The sequence below is a fragment of the Chenopodium quinoa genome, unplaced genomic scaffold, assembly GCF_001683475.1.
Source record: "Chenopodium quinoa cultivar QQ74 unplaced genomic scaffold, ASM168347v1, whole genome shotgun sequence".
Classification (NCBI taxonomy): Eukaryota; Viridiplantae; Streptophyta; class Magnoliopsida; order Caryophyllales; family Amaranthaceae; genus Chenopodium; species Chenopodium quinoa.
The window spans coordinates 57516-70291 of record NW_018742798.1 but is presented as its reverse complement, the minus strand read 5'-3'; the positions used below and the strand labels follow the sequence as shown (position 1 = coordinate 70291).

The 12776-nt window shown below is 32.0% G+C and overlaps 1 protein-coding gene across 1 annotated transcript; it reads right to left on the bottom strand.

Moving 5' to 3' along the window:
- Nucleotides 1-1901: 1901 nt before the first annotated feature.
- On the bottom strand, nt 1902-9890 carry LOC110724950 (cell division cycle protein 48 homolog). Its single transcript, XM_021904432.1, has 9 exons — nt 9742-9890; nt 9415-9580; nt 8016-8244; nt 5702-6468; nt 5397-5618; nt 5237-5308; nt 4871-5152; nt 2659-3018; nt 1902-2421 (listed from the first exon to the last, which is right to left on the bottom strand). Exons 1-9 carry the CDS (start codon nt 9765-9767, stop codon nt 2131-2133), a joined length of 2415 nt encoding a protein of 804 aa, XP_021760124.1. The 5' UTR covers nt 9768-9890; the 3' UTR covers nt 1902-2130.
- Between the last annotated feature and the right edge of the window lie 2886 nt (nt 9891-12776).

Here is a 12776-nt window from a genome sequence, read left to right as displayed (position 1 = left end):
TTTAAACAAACAAAAAAAAACAGGGGTATTAAAAAGAACAGAAACTAAACACCAACATCTAATCAATGCAACATAATTAAAGGAAAAACAAGAACTGAAGGGGAAAAGTCAACGGCAGTAAACAAACAAAGAAAAAGAGAATGAAAAACCTAGAAAAACTCGGGGTTGCCGGCAAAAGGAATAACCCAACGACCAAGAACGATAGGAGGGTTAAGGCTCATTGGCGAACCAGAAGTGGAGATGCCTAGCTAACCCAGTTCGTTAGTGAGCAGGCCCGAGCGGTAGGAAGCGGTGGGTTACATAGAACCCAGGGGAGAGAAAGTGGTGGGAAGCGGTGGGTTCTTTGTTATTATTATTATTATTGTTCTTATTGTTTTTAGGAAATATTGAAAAATACCATCAACTATTGTTCTCAAGTTTTTTATATGGTACATTACCACCTACATTTCTTAAAAACACTCCCATCTCTTTTCTCGAACCCTCCTAAATGATATCACTGTGGACCCAGGCCACTACCAATTTTTCTTCTCTCTTCCTTTAATTTTCACCATTTTTCTTCCCTTTTCTTCCTAATAAACCAAATTTAATTTGCACTAATTAACCCTAGAATCAACTTCCCAAATTTAATTTATAAACCCTAATTTCAATTGAAAAAACCACAAATTGATTTTATAAACCCTAATTAAACAAAACTCTCTATAATATGATTATGCCCTCGATTTTGCATTGTCATTTGGCTTGAACAACAATTAGCAAATTAAAACCCTAAATACCACCTAATTGATTTTAAAATTAGACAAAGAGGAAGAGAGAGGAAGAAGAAGAAGAAAAAACATAGGTGAGAATTGAGGGAAAAGAGAGGTACATTTGGTAATGAGGCCCATAGTTAGGGGGTTTGGGAAAAGTGGTGGATGATTTTTTTTTCTTCATATTTTTAAGAAAAGTACAAAATAAAAAAAAAAAAACTTGAGGTGGTAATTACTTGAACATGAACAATAGTTTGTGGTAATTTTCAAATTTTCCTTGTTTTTGTTATTATTATTATTGTTATTTGTTACTATTATTAATATTGTTATTATTAATGCTACTATTATTAATATTGTTATTATTGTTGTTCTAAGGACTTATATCTAGTTAAATTTTCAACTAGAGACATGTAATTATAAGTTGAAATAAGCTCAAACAAGTGAAAGGGTGGGTAGAACGAGCCCTTGGTTCCTCTGCCACCTTTCCTCCTTGAGGTATTGGTTTAATCTTTTTACCTCAAACCTTAATGGTAGAAAGGTAATAAAGGACACAACATGCCTTAAGCATATCATTAGAGGAGAACCAAAAGCATTTACAACTAGTTGTATAATACTTGTAAAAAATTTTAAATGAATCTGGTTTACACTAATTTATTGTAGACCACTAATATTAGAGACAATATGATTGTTTTATTAATTAAAAAAAAAAAAAAAAAAAAAAAAAAAAAAAAAAAGTCACTATATTAAAATAAAAGTTATTATGTTTAAATAAAAGTCAGTGTGACATTATAAAGCTATAAGAGCTTATGTTAAAATTAGATCACTATTCAACATAATGTTGTACTTTAAATTTATAATAACATTAAGGTCACAAAAGTTTTAAAAAAGAATACTATAGTAAAATTAGGGGTCACTATGTTATATAATGTCAGTTACGTATGTATAAACCTAAATTAGGAGTCACTATGTTATATAATGTCAGTTACGTGTGTATAAACCTTAGGTCTACAATAATATTATTGTGGACCAGGTCCAAGATTTTCTACAAATTTTTTCATTAATCTAGCAAGAATCAAGACCTATAGTACTCAGAGTTATTACACTAGTAGTCTTTACAGACCGCAGTGAGATTAAAAAGCAAGCAAACAAATAGAGTGACGGGAAAAGGAAAAGTAACTTGTCATTTACGTAGTGCATGCTAACAAGTCTTAGAGGATTCACATTAACTGCTCCCGTCAACCAAATCCAGACTAATTAGAAATCTACAAATCGGTCAAAACGGAATCAACTTAAGAGCAACAAATTCTTACAAAGAAGCAACCAAATTATACATGTCCTCTGACATAAAACTGGTAGGATTAAAAAACAAAATGCCAAAGAGAACCTAATTATAGAGATCATCTTCATCAACTCCACCAGCAGAAGCAGCAAATGCATCTGTACCAGTAGTCCCAGAAGTGGTATTGGCGAAACGGAACTCTGTACCAAAACCTCTAGATTGCTGTAAGGTCTGAGCAAATGCCTGATACTTACGGATATCAGCATCGCTGACACTTCTCCGGGCAAATTTCATGGATTCCTCAAAATGCGCAGCCTTGATTTCAGCAACTTCATCATCCACATCCTCCTCCATAGCCTCAGGGTTATCTTTTCTCCTTCTCTCTCTTTCAATGTCCTGGAATTCAACAAAGACAGTTAATAAAAAGAAAAAAATAGTCTAGAGAACAGAAAGAACTCCAAAGAAGGTTACTTTTCAAACATCTCTCTAATTCTGATAGCTTAAAATTGTATAGGTGAATAAGAACAGTTAAATTTTCACGTCACACAGGCATCAAATTCTGATAACTTAAAATTGCAGGAACACAGATAAAAGAATTAAAATTCAAAATATCACACGCATCAAAATACTTGCCTTCTCAATGTTCTCTCTGATGGCATATTTGCAAGCTCGCTGACATATTTCAGTTATATCTGCCCCACTGAAGCCCTGAGTGTACTTGGCAAGCGCTCTAATATCAACATCTTTAGCAATAGGCGACTTCCTCAATGCAGCCTTAAAAATCGAATAACGAGATTCCTCATCTGGAAGAGGAATATATATTAGTTGATCAAGACGACCAGGTCTCAGAAGCGCTGGATCAATAATATCAGGTCTATTGGTGGCTCCAATGATGAAAACAGTTTTTTTGGCAGACATGCCATCCATTTCAGTCAAAAGTTGATTCAAAACCCTGTCAGCGGCACCACCTGCATCACCTGAACTGCTTCCCCTCTGCAAAAACACAACCACAGAACACAGTTGAATCAGCCAGATTGACTATAAAATGAAACTACAACAAAATACTAATTACTGACAAAAAAAATGCCTTGAAAAAAAGATGTAACGTGAGAGGTTGATGTGATCCATGGGGCAAACTCATCCAGAAAATTACTGAAGCAGGAATAAATTAGGATTTAAAGTGTTAAATTAAAGAAATGAAATGCATAATGCAATTCAGACATTGAAGTTCCAGCATCCACCCCCCAACCCCCACCCCAACAAAATACTAATTACTTATAAAAAAAAAAAGGCCTTGAAAAAAAGATGTAACGTAAGAGGTTGATGTGATCCATGGGGCAAACTCATCCAGAAAATTACTGAAGCAGGAATAAATTAGGATTTAAAGTGTTAAATTACAGAAATGATATAATGCAATTCAGACATTGAAGTTCCAGCATCCACCCCCCACACCAACCAAAAAAAAAAAGAAGAAATTAAATTGTATACTGATTTTAGTGTACCCTTAATTTCTGTTTTATGGCTAACCAATGCTTAAATAAATGAATTTAATAACCAACCCTCCTATCTAATCTAACCAATAAACAACCCACACTCTCCTGGGTTGATTTTGAAGTGTTCTTTTCTCCTCCGCCATGCCCCAACACTGTGCGACCCATATCTGATATCTCTATCTTTAGTCTTTACCTTCTTCATCTTCTTCACTTTCTCTCTCTTCTCATAACCATCTCTTGCCTCTAAGTCAGATTACAAGGTAGATATTCCTTCAGTCACAGTCTAGTTCTGTTGAAAATTAAAAAAATAGAAACAATTTTTTTCCCCTGGATGTGAATATCAATTTAATCTGCTTTTCTAATATGGGGGGGTTGAGTTTTTATTTTATTATTTTAATGTTCAACTAAGCCTCCAAGGTTCAGTTTAGAAATAAATCTCACCTTTTTGCTTGTAAAGTGGCACTAAGAAGTCTGCTTATTTTCACTTATTTCAGGTGTGATAAGTTCACATAAGTTCAATTAAAGGAAATTAAGTTCTAATAATGGTAACCCAAGTACAAATTACAACTAAAATAAGTTTTAATATGGAGGAAACCACCACCATTTCAAGACTGGCACAACAACAGTGAAAGCAACAACCACCACCAGTTTGGTCAAGATGGGTGTTAACTAGGGATAGGTTAGTAAATCTAAGATTAAGATTAGAAAGCAGTCATTAAATTGTTGGATCAGCCATAAAGTCTATATATCAGCACATAAGGACTAGTATTGGAACATGCATTATCACTGGGTCACTTGAGAAAACAATTAAATAATTTTTTTAATTTAAAAAAAAAAAACCCACCCAGTAGAATTTTCAATTACCATGACACCACCACATAAAACTTCCCAAGTAAATAAATAAATGTAAACCTAGAACAACTAATGTCTTAAGATTATTAACAACTAGCTCATCAAAGCAGAGTTCAAATCAATGTATAACTGCAAAATATAAAAGGTTTAGGTAAGAAAAACTCTTTAAAAAAAGACACAAGTGTGCCTTCAAAACTTTCCCTTTCCCAATGGTGTTTTCAAATTTCTCCATTAAAATTTTTGGCAGAACTAACAGAACAAGCTGAAAGCTCCCAGTATGGACAATAGCATCACAGGATAAATTCTATGCAAATGCCAAACCTTTTGAAAGGGGAGTGAATTAAACCACTTAAATTCTTAAAAGCCACAACTTAAAAAAAAAAAAAAAACTTGACCATTTGACATAAAAGAAGATAATATATGTCTATATCCCATCAATAACAAAAAAAATATATATATTAAAATACAGACGTCAAAAAAAAAAAAGTATATGTGCGCACCTGAGTTGCAATTGAGTCAAGCTCATCAAAGAATAGAACACATGGAGCTGATCCGCGGGCCTTGTCAAAAATCTCTCTGACATTAGCTTCACTCTCTCCAAACCACATTGTTAGCAATTCAGGCCCTTTCACACTGATGAAGTTAGCCTGACATTCATTAGCAATAGCCTTTGCCAGCAAAGTCTTTCCACATCCAGGAGGCCCGTAGAAAAGAACTCCCTTGGAAGGAGACATTCCAAATTTCTCGAATTTCTCAGGATGCTCCACAGGATATTGAACAGTCTACATCAGGAATACATCATGTGTTCAGTCTACAGTATAGAAGATAAAGAAAAGTGAAAAGCAATTGAAGGCAAATAGAAGCACCTCTTGAAGTTCCCTTTTGACATTTTCAAGGCCACCAATGTCATCCCAAGAGACATTAGGAACTTCCACAACCTGACAATAAACAAATACAAAGATAATCAACAAAAACTACAAGAACAGAAAGGGATTTAATACTAATGATATCACAACATAACCCAACCGTTTCACGCAGAGCAGATGGATTGCTCTGCCCAAGAGCAGTATGGAAGTGTTCATTCGTGACAGCCATGGAATTAAGGATCTCAGCATCAATAGTCTCGTCTTCCAGGTCAATTACATCCATCTTTTCTCTGATACATTGAAGTGCAGCTTCAGTGCACAAGGCAGCTAAGTCAGCACCAACATAACCATGTGTTTCCTTAGAAATTTTTTCTAAATCAACCTGTTTGACAAATAGAAACTCAATTAAACAGATTATTATAGCAGAGACATTTTAATATTAATTTTTAGAGAAAAGGTACATACATCTTCAGAAAGCTTCATGTTTTTCGTGTGAATTCGAAGAACCTCAAGTCTCCCAATTTCATCTGGAACACCAATATCTATTTCTCTGTCAAATCGACCAAACCTTCTCAGTGCTGGGTCAATGCTGTTAGGACGATTTGTAGCACCCATAACAATAACGTGTGCCCGTGATTTAAGCCCATCCATAAGAGTCAAAAGCTGGGAAACAATACGCCTCTCAACTTCTCCATGGGTTTTCTCTCGTTTGGGAGCAATAGAATCAATTTCATCAATGAAAATGATGGATGGAGCATTCTTCTCAGCTTCCTCAAAAGCTTTCCTAAGATTGCTTTCACTTTCCCCAGCCAATTTTGACATGATCTCTGGCCCATTGATACAAAAGAAGAATGCACCAGTTTCATTTGCCACGGCTCGGGCTATCAGAGTCTTTCCCGAACCTGGTGGTCCATAGAGCAAAATTCCTTTTGGTGGCTTGACACCAATAGATTTGAACAATTGTGGATGTCTCAATGGCAACTCTACCAGTTCCCTAATTTGGGCCATCTGTTTCCTAACACCACCCACGTCATCATAACCAACCTCATCTAATCTATCCTCCTCTTCTCGTTTAATTGGCTCACCCTCGCAAAAAATCTCAGTATCCGGGGCAACAACACAATATTCAGGAGGATCAGTCTCAATAACCTTAAATTCAACGCTTCGCATTCCTCCTCGCACAAGAAAATAGTCTCCCTTCCTCACTGGCCGGTAAGCTTCCAGAAAATAAGCTGCAAAGCACACAAAAATAGATGGCAAGTAAACTCACTGCAGATGGTTACAAATAGCTAGATATAAAGGTTGACCCATTATTCAAAGGCTGTACCAAAAAGGATTTCAACTAGACGTATCATGGTGATTAATTCTGTAACATGCATTACAAAAATCACACAATTTGCTATAGATAATTATGTTACCCTACCATCAATTATATTGCATTACTAAAGCTGTGATTCACAAATTGCATGTACTTGAAAATTGGCTTTCTCTCACTAGAGTCCCACTTAAAACCCATAATTCAGATTAGGTTACCAAGAGAGAAACTAAACCAAATACAATGACGCTTTTTTCTTGCAAAGGGAGTGTACGAAACCATTTGCTCATATCTTAGTGGATAAGATCCTAAATGTGAAATTTTCAATTTTAATTATTCAAAATGTGTGTTTCAGAGCATTTGAATGAATGAAGTGTGACATAATATCTATGATGCCACTCGGTACCACCCTAACTACAACACCATTATTTCCCAAAGTACCATAGCAAAACATATATAAATCATAAAACTGTTTAACTGATGAGCTAGTTTAAACATCATAATTTATGGACCAGCAAATTATACAACCACATAAATCCACTGTCCTTATATAAGTATTTATCAAGCCATACAAATATTAATTTAGACCACTCAAGGACTTACGGGGAATAACACACTAATTGCACATTAATGCACATATCATAAAGATCATTTCAGATCATAAGTAATGAATCTTAGCTTTCTTGAATAAATCAAATTGTAGATAACACTTTCTGAAAGAACACTCAAGAGAATAATCCCTCTAAAGCTAATTAACTAGCTCACTTTCAGTTATGAACATAAATTAAGAAAAGTAAAGAAAAGGGGTAGAATCTAGTGCCCATTAGTAAAGCCTTAAGCGATGGGTTTGGCATAAATATATAGGGCCATGGCACCAATGAAAAAATGAAGGGTGATTGGAAATATCAATTTCCTTCCAAAAAAGAAATCAAAGTTATAAAATTAAAATAAAATAAATCATAAACAGAAAAGACTTGGCTACCTCAGCCCACAGCTTGCACCAAATCAATCAACACAACTACAACAATCAAAACAAGTACACAACTACACCTTGATACATGAGTTCACTTTAGGGAAGGTCCAAATAAAGAAAAACAAGCAACTTTATAAGAGATTTAAATTGCAAGAATTTGTCTTAGGTTATCTCAAAGACTCTCCATTGGATTTTCCAATTTCCTACTTCAGAGCAAAATACATTCAATCTTGGCTACTTGGCTAGTTCTTGTGTCTCATTTTTTTCAGGAAAAAACATGTAGCTACATGATAACTGGTAGGTTTTTTTTTTCCTTCTTTTAAACAAGAGCTCAGGCACTCAAGATTAGTTTAAAAGAAGGATAGTGTCAAAAATTGAGTGCAGAAAATAATTATATTGCATTTTTAATGGTATTTTATGATTGTATTTTAAACACGTGGCTTAAACTTCAGTTACATAAATAATTTCAGTGCTGGAAAGTGGAAACTTACGTTTTAGGTATGCATCAAATAGATTTCCAGTGACACCCTCAATGGTATCATCAATAGGAAGAATATGCACACGCTTCCCATATTTCACATCAGGACATTGGTGTACAGAAATCACATCTGCAAGTCGCACCCTTAAATTAGATCTCACAACCTTGTTCATTCTTATCTTATGTTCTTCGCATGTCTCATCAGCAAGGGCAATGCAGATTGTGTCCTTCCTTTTCTTTCCCTAGAAAATGTCACCAAAACAGATGATGAAAGTCAGAACTCAAAAATCATTTAAAAAAAACATAAAAAAAATCTTGTAGTAGGAAATCAAAATCATAGTGGTTTGTTCAGTTCACATTTGAAATAGAAGTTCCCATGAATTTCAAATTTGAAGGAATAAATTTCAAATTCGTGGGAATATCACACAAAGGTTGGACCACATACAGAGCACTGTAAATGTAGATAAACTCCCAGATTTTTTACCTCTCATGAACTGAAGAAAGCACCAAAATTTAAAGGCTTTACCAGAGAACAAGTCAAGACATCTAGTTCTCCATCACATTATACGTTTCAATTCATATTTTGTACATAGTAAGGGTACTTAGAAACTCCAAATATCTCTTTAAAAGACAAACTTGTTGCATAGGTTATCAACTATCAAGTCTCCATTGACCCAAAACAAACTCAAAGGTAAAATGGACTCAACCCATTATTCTCTATTCTGAGGAGACCCTAATCTGCACCCAGTAAATATGGACGTGCTTAGTAGAACAACTCAAAAGGCATTTAACAAGCCTCTAGGATCAACCACAAAAGGTGCTCAAGCCAAACTAAACGAACTTCATAAAACCTAAATCCCCAACTCTTTGAGGATGTAAATTGTTTCTCTTTTCCTTTCACAATGGGTATCGGGTAAGCAGCGAAAAAATGTAACTTAATTTGTACATTCAAACTCTTTTAAATCCAAAAAATAATCATAACAATTTGCAGCACAAATTGATTAAAACCCACCATTAATAACTTAGACAAAGCCATGATCGATTAATCGGTGACCTAAATATTCGACAAAACACCTTCAATCCCTTCTAACATGAACACAACACCCCCAGATGCCCCACTTCCCAAATAACATAAAATCAAAGTGTCATACATAAACCTATAAATCTCTCCATACCCTCATCATTAATCACGCATTAATCCGAAACAATTAGCAATAATATAAATTCTACACGACAACACGCACAATTCTAAAAACCCTAAGTAACCAGGAACATCAAATAGTACTTAGTATATATATAGTACAAAAATCACAAGATCAACAGAAATCATAAATCCATAACAAAAATCAGCAATAAATATAAGCATAAATTAAAAAAAAAAATAAAAAAAAAATAATAATAATAATAACAACCTTGATTAGAACAGTATCACCACGAAAAAGCTGAAGCTTTTCCATGGTATCAGGGTGCATAGAAACAACCGAATTATCATCATTCAAAGCTTCATCGACAACCAAACGATTCACAGCCTTCTTACGCTCAAGAATCGCAGTACTAAAATCTCTTTTCGCTCCCTTACTGTCAAAAATCCACAATTGAGTTGCGCAATTATCAGTAAAATTCAACAAAATCATCAAAATTTCGCAATTAAATTACATGATTAAAAGTTCATAATTTCACAATTGAATTACATCAAAAACAGAAATCATCGAAATTCAGACTATATGATGGAAACTTACTCAGAGGATTCAGCAGGATCCGCCATAGATTAAAGGTTGTTGTTGATTGAATACGAAAAAAAATTTGCAGAGCGAAGAAAGAAGAGAGAGAGAAAATAAGAGTAATTAAGGGAAGAAGAAGAAGAGAGGTGAGATATTTATAATGGTTGCATTTTAGATGAGTAGGTACGGCTTCCTTTCGTGCGTAGAAAGAAACAACTTTTTTTTTTTTTTTTTTTTTTTAAGGATAAAAGTTGATAGGGCCTTAAAGTCTTCACAAATCCTAATTAAGGCAGAATTTCATTAACTTATAGAAATAATTTTTTTGAAGGAAAATTTATTGTAATATGAATTAAATTTACTACAAAATATTTCATATTATCTTTCTATATTATAAAAGTTACTATTTTTCTAATATAAATTTTATCCTTAAAAATAATTATGATATCTATCTGTCTATATATCTATCTATCTATCTCTATCTATATATTATACTAAAAGACAAGCGTCTCAATATGAGGATGACAAATGTCACTCTCTTATTGGCTTATCTTATGTATAAAATATATCTATATAATTACTGTTTACATATTCAAGCATAGTTATTTTTGTTAAACTTCAAACAATAAAAGCAAGTGTCTATACATGCATAAGATTTTCATGATTTCCTAACATAAATATTGATTTAATTTTTTTATAATAAATATATACTTTCCAATACTACAAATAATCCATAAAATTTTTCCAATCTTTATTTATAGTTAAGTTTAAGAATAATAACTAATTTGAAGCAATATGATTAAAATGGTATAAATAAGGAAACAAATATTTCGTATTTTGAAAGGATAATATTGTTTTTTTTTATGAAAATTAAATAAAATCGATAATATTTAGTTTGACGTATATAAAATCCATAATATTTAGTTTGACGTATATAATCGAAAATTAAACAAATTTATGTTGTTTTATACATAATAATACTTTTAACTATAATAGTATGTGTATATAATATAATATTTTTTTATAATATAAAAAAGTATATATATATATATAATATAATATAATATTTTATAACATGTGTCCTCCATACCAAAGTGTAGTCCCAATCACCACTACACCAATTGGTTGTTGGTGTAGTACTGGTGATTGAGAATACACTTGGTAGGGAGGACCTATGTGCTCCCCTGCAACAACAATCGGAAGTGGAGTGGAACCTAATAACTAAAACTGATCCTCAAATCTGGATTAGCCCAAAGGGTGAACCGGATAAAACACCCAAAACTCAATGCATATATGACGGGAATTAACTTATCCTTTATCTATCTTATACAAAACTCCAAAGTCTAATTTTTTTTTCAAAATATAATAATAACATTTGTAAATTTTTGTTAATATGAAAGATATAAACCTATCAAAATGTATATATAGTTAATGTTTAATAACTTATATCAATGCATAGTTTTATTAAAATTATTTGCATGTAATCATTAAATGTGTTGGATGTTGTGTAGCTATGCAATGTCCAAAACTTTAGTTGAGCGACTTTGATTTAGTGATTGTACGGTAAAAAGATATTGATTTCGATCTTGAAACCTAATAGTCTAATAAATTCTAAATAGAAAAATTAAAACAAAAGGAAATGAAAATAGTAAATGGCTTTAAATATTGAAATAAACATAACTTTTTAAATCAATTTAGCGAATTCAAGAGACAATTTTAAGGCATTTAAAATTAAATGGGGGAAAATATATGTAAAAAGAACATTTTTAGATATATAAATGTCCATGCACTATTATAAGAGTTTTGTTAACCTTTTTATAATTAAGGTAGGGATAAATCTTAGTAATATATACTCCGTATATTTTATTTATATAAAATTATCAGTATCCATACCTATATACGAAGTATTTGTGTCGTATACTATATTTAATCAGTAGTTGGTTATATATATGACTATTATATAATATATAGTTTTTGGCACAATGCTTAACTTAGGAAAATATATGTTCTGGTAGGTCAAATATAAGGTTATTATTGTGTCTATACATTTTATGAGTGCGACGGGTAAATAAAACATGTATATATTAGATTGATTGTAGCTACTAATGCGGATGGTATGATAACAAAATTTTAGTTTTTTCTCAACGGGAGATATAAATAAATTAGTTCACTTCTTATATAGCTATGTGGAGTATTATTCAATTATTTTTCAATTAATAAAATAACATTATACAAAAATTAAAAGAGATTCAAATAACGTTCCTTTAATTTTTTTTTATTGACCATTAGTACAAGTCCTTTAATAGTAAATGAATTACCTTTGTTTTTATTTTTATTTTTCCTACGGGTTTAATAATTTGATTTATAAACCGTGCATCGCACGGGCACTATGCTAGTATATTATACTAAAAGACAAGCGTCTCAATGTGAGGATGACAAATGTCACTCTCTCATTGGCTTATCTTATGTATAAAATATATCTATATTATTTATAGTTAAGTTAAAGAATAATAACAAACTAGATGAAGCCTGTGTGATGCACGGTTTGTTTGATTTTTTTTAAATAATGTTTTTTTTTGTATTTATGAGCCTAAAATTTGTTATATATTTATATAAAATTCCTAATATTAAAAGATAATATATAATATTTAATTAATTTAAACTTAAAAATCTCATTCGCCAATTTTGCTTACATGACATTTAAATTATTTAATTCTAAAAGAAATTAATAATCTCTTATTTAATTGGCTACTAACTAAGATTTATAATCCTACATGGCACGCTGAGAAAATTAGATCCTAAGTGGCTCTCTAAAAACTCGGGAAAAAACTCCCCTTTATATATATATATTAGATTAGATTTGAAGCAATATGATTAAAGTGGCATAATTAAGGAAACAAATATTTCGTATTTTGAAAGGCTAATATTATTTTTTTTTATATGAAAATTAAATAAAATCGATAATATTTAGTTTGACGTCAATTATGAAATCAAGACAAACATTTAAAAAAAATCAGATGTACAATAAAATATTGTGCACTATTATAAAAGCTATT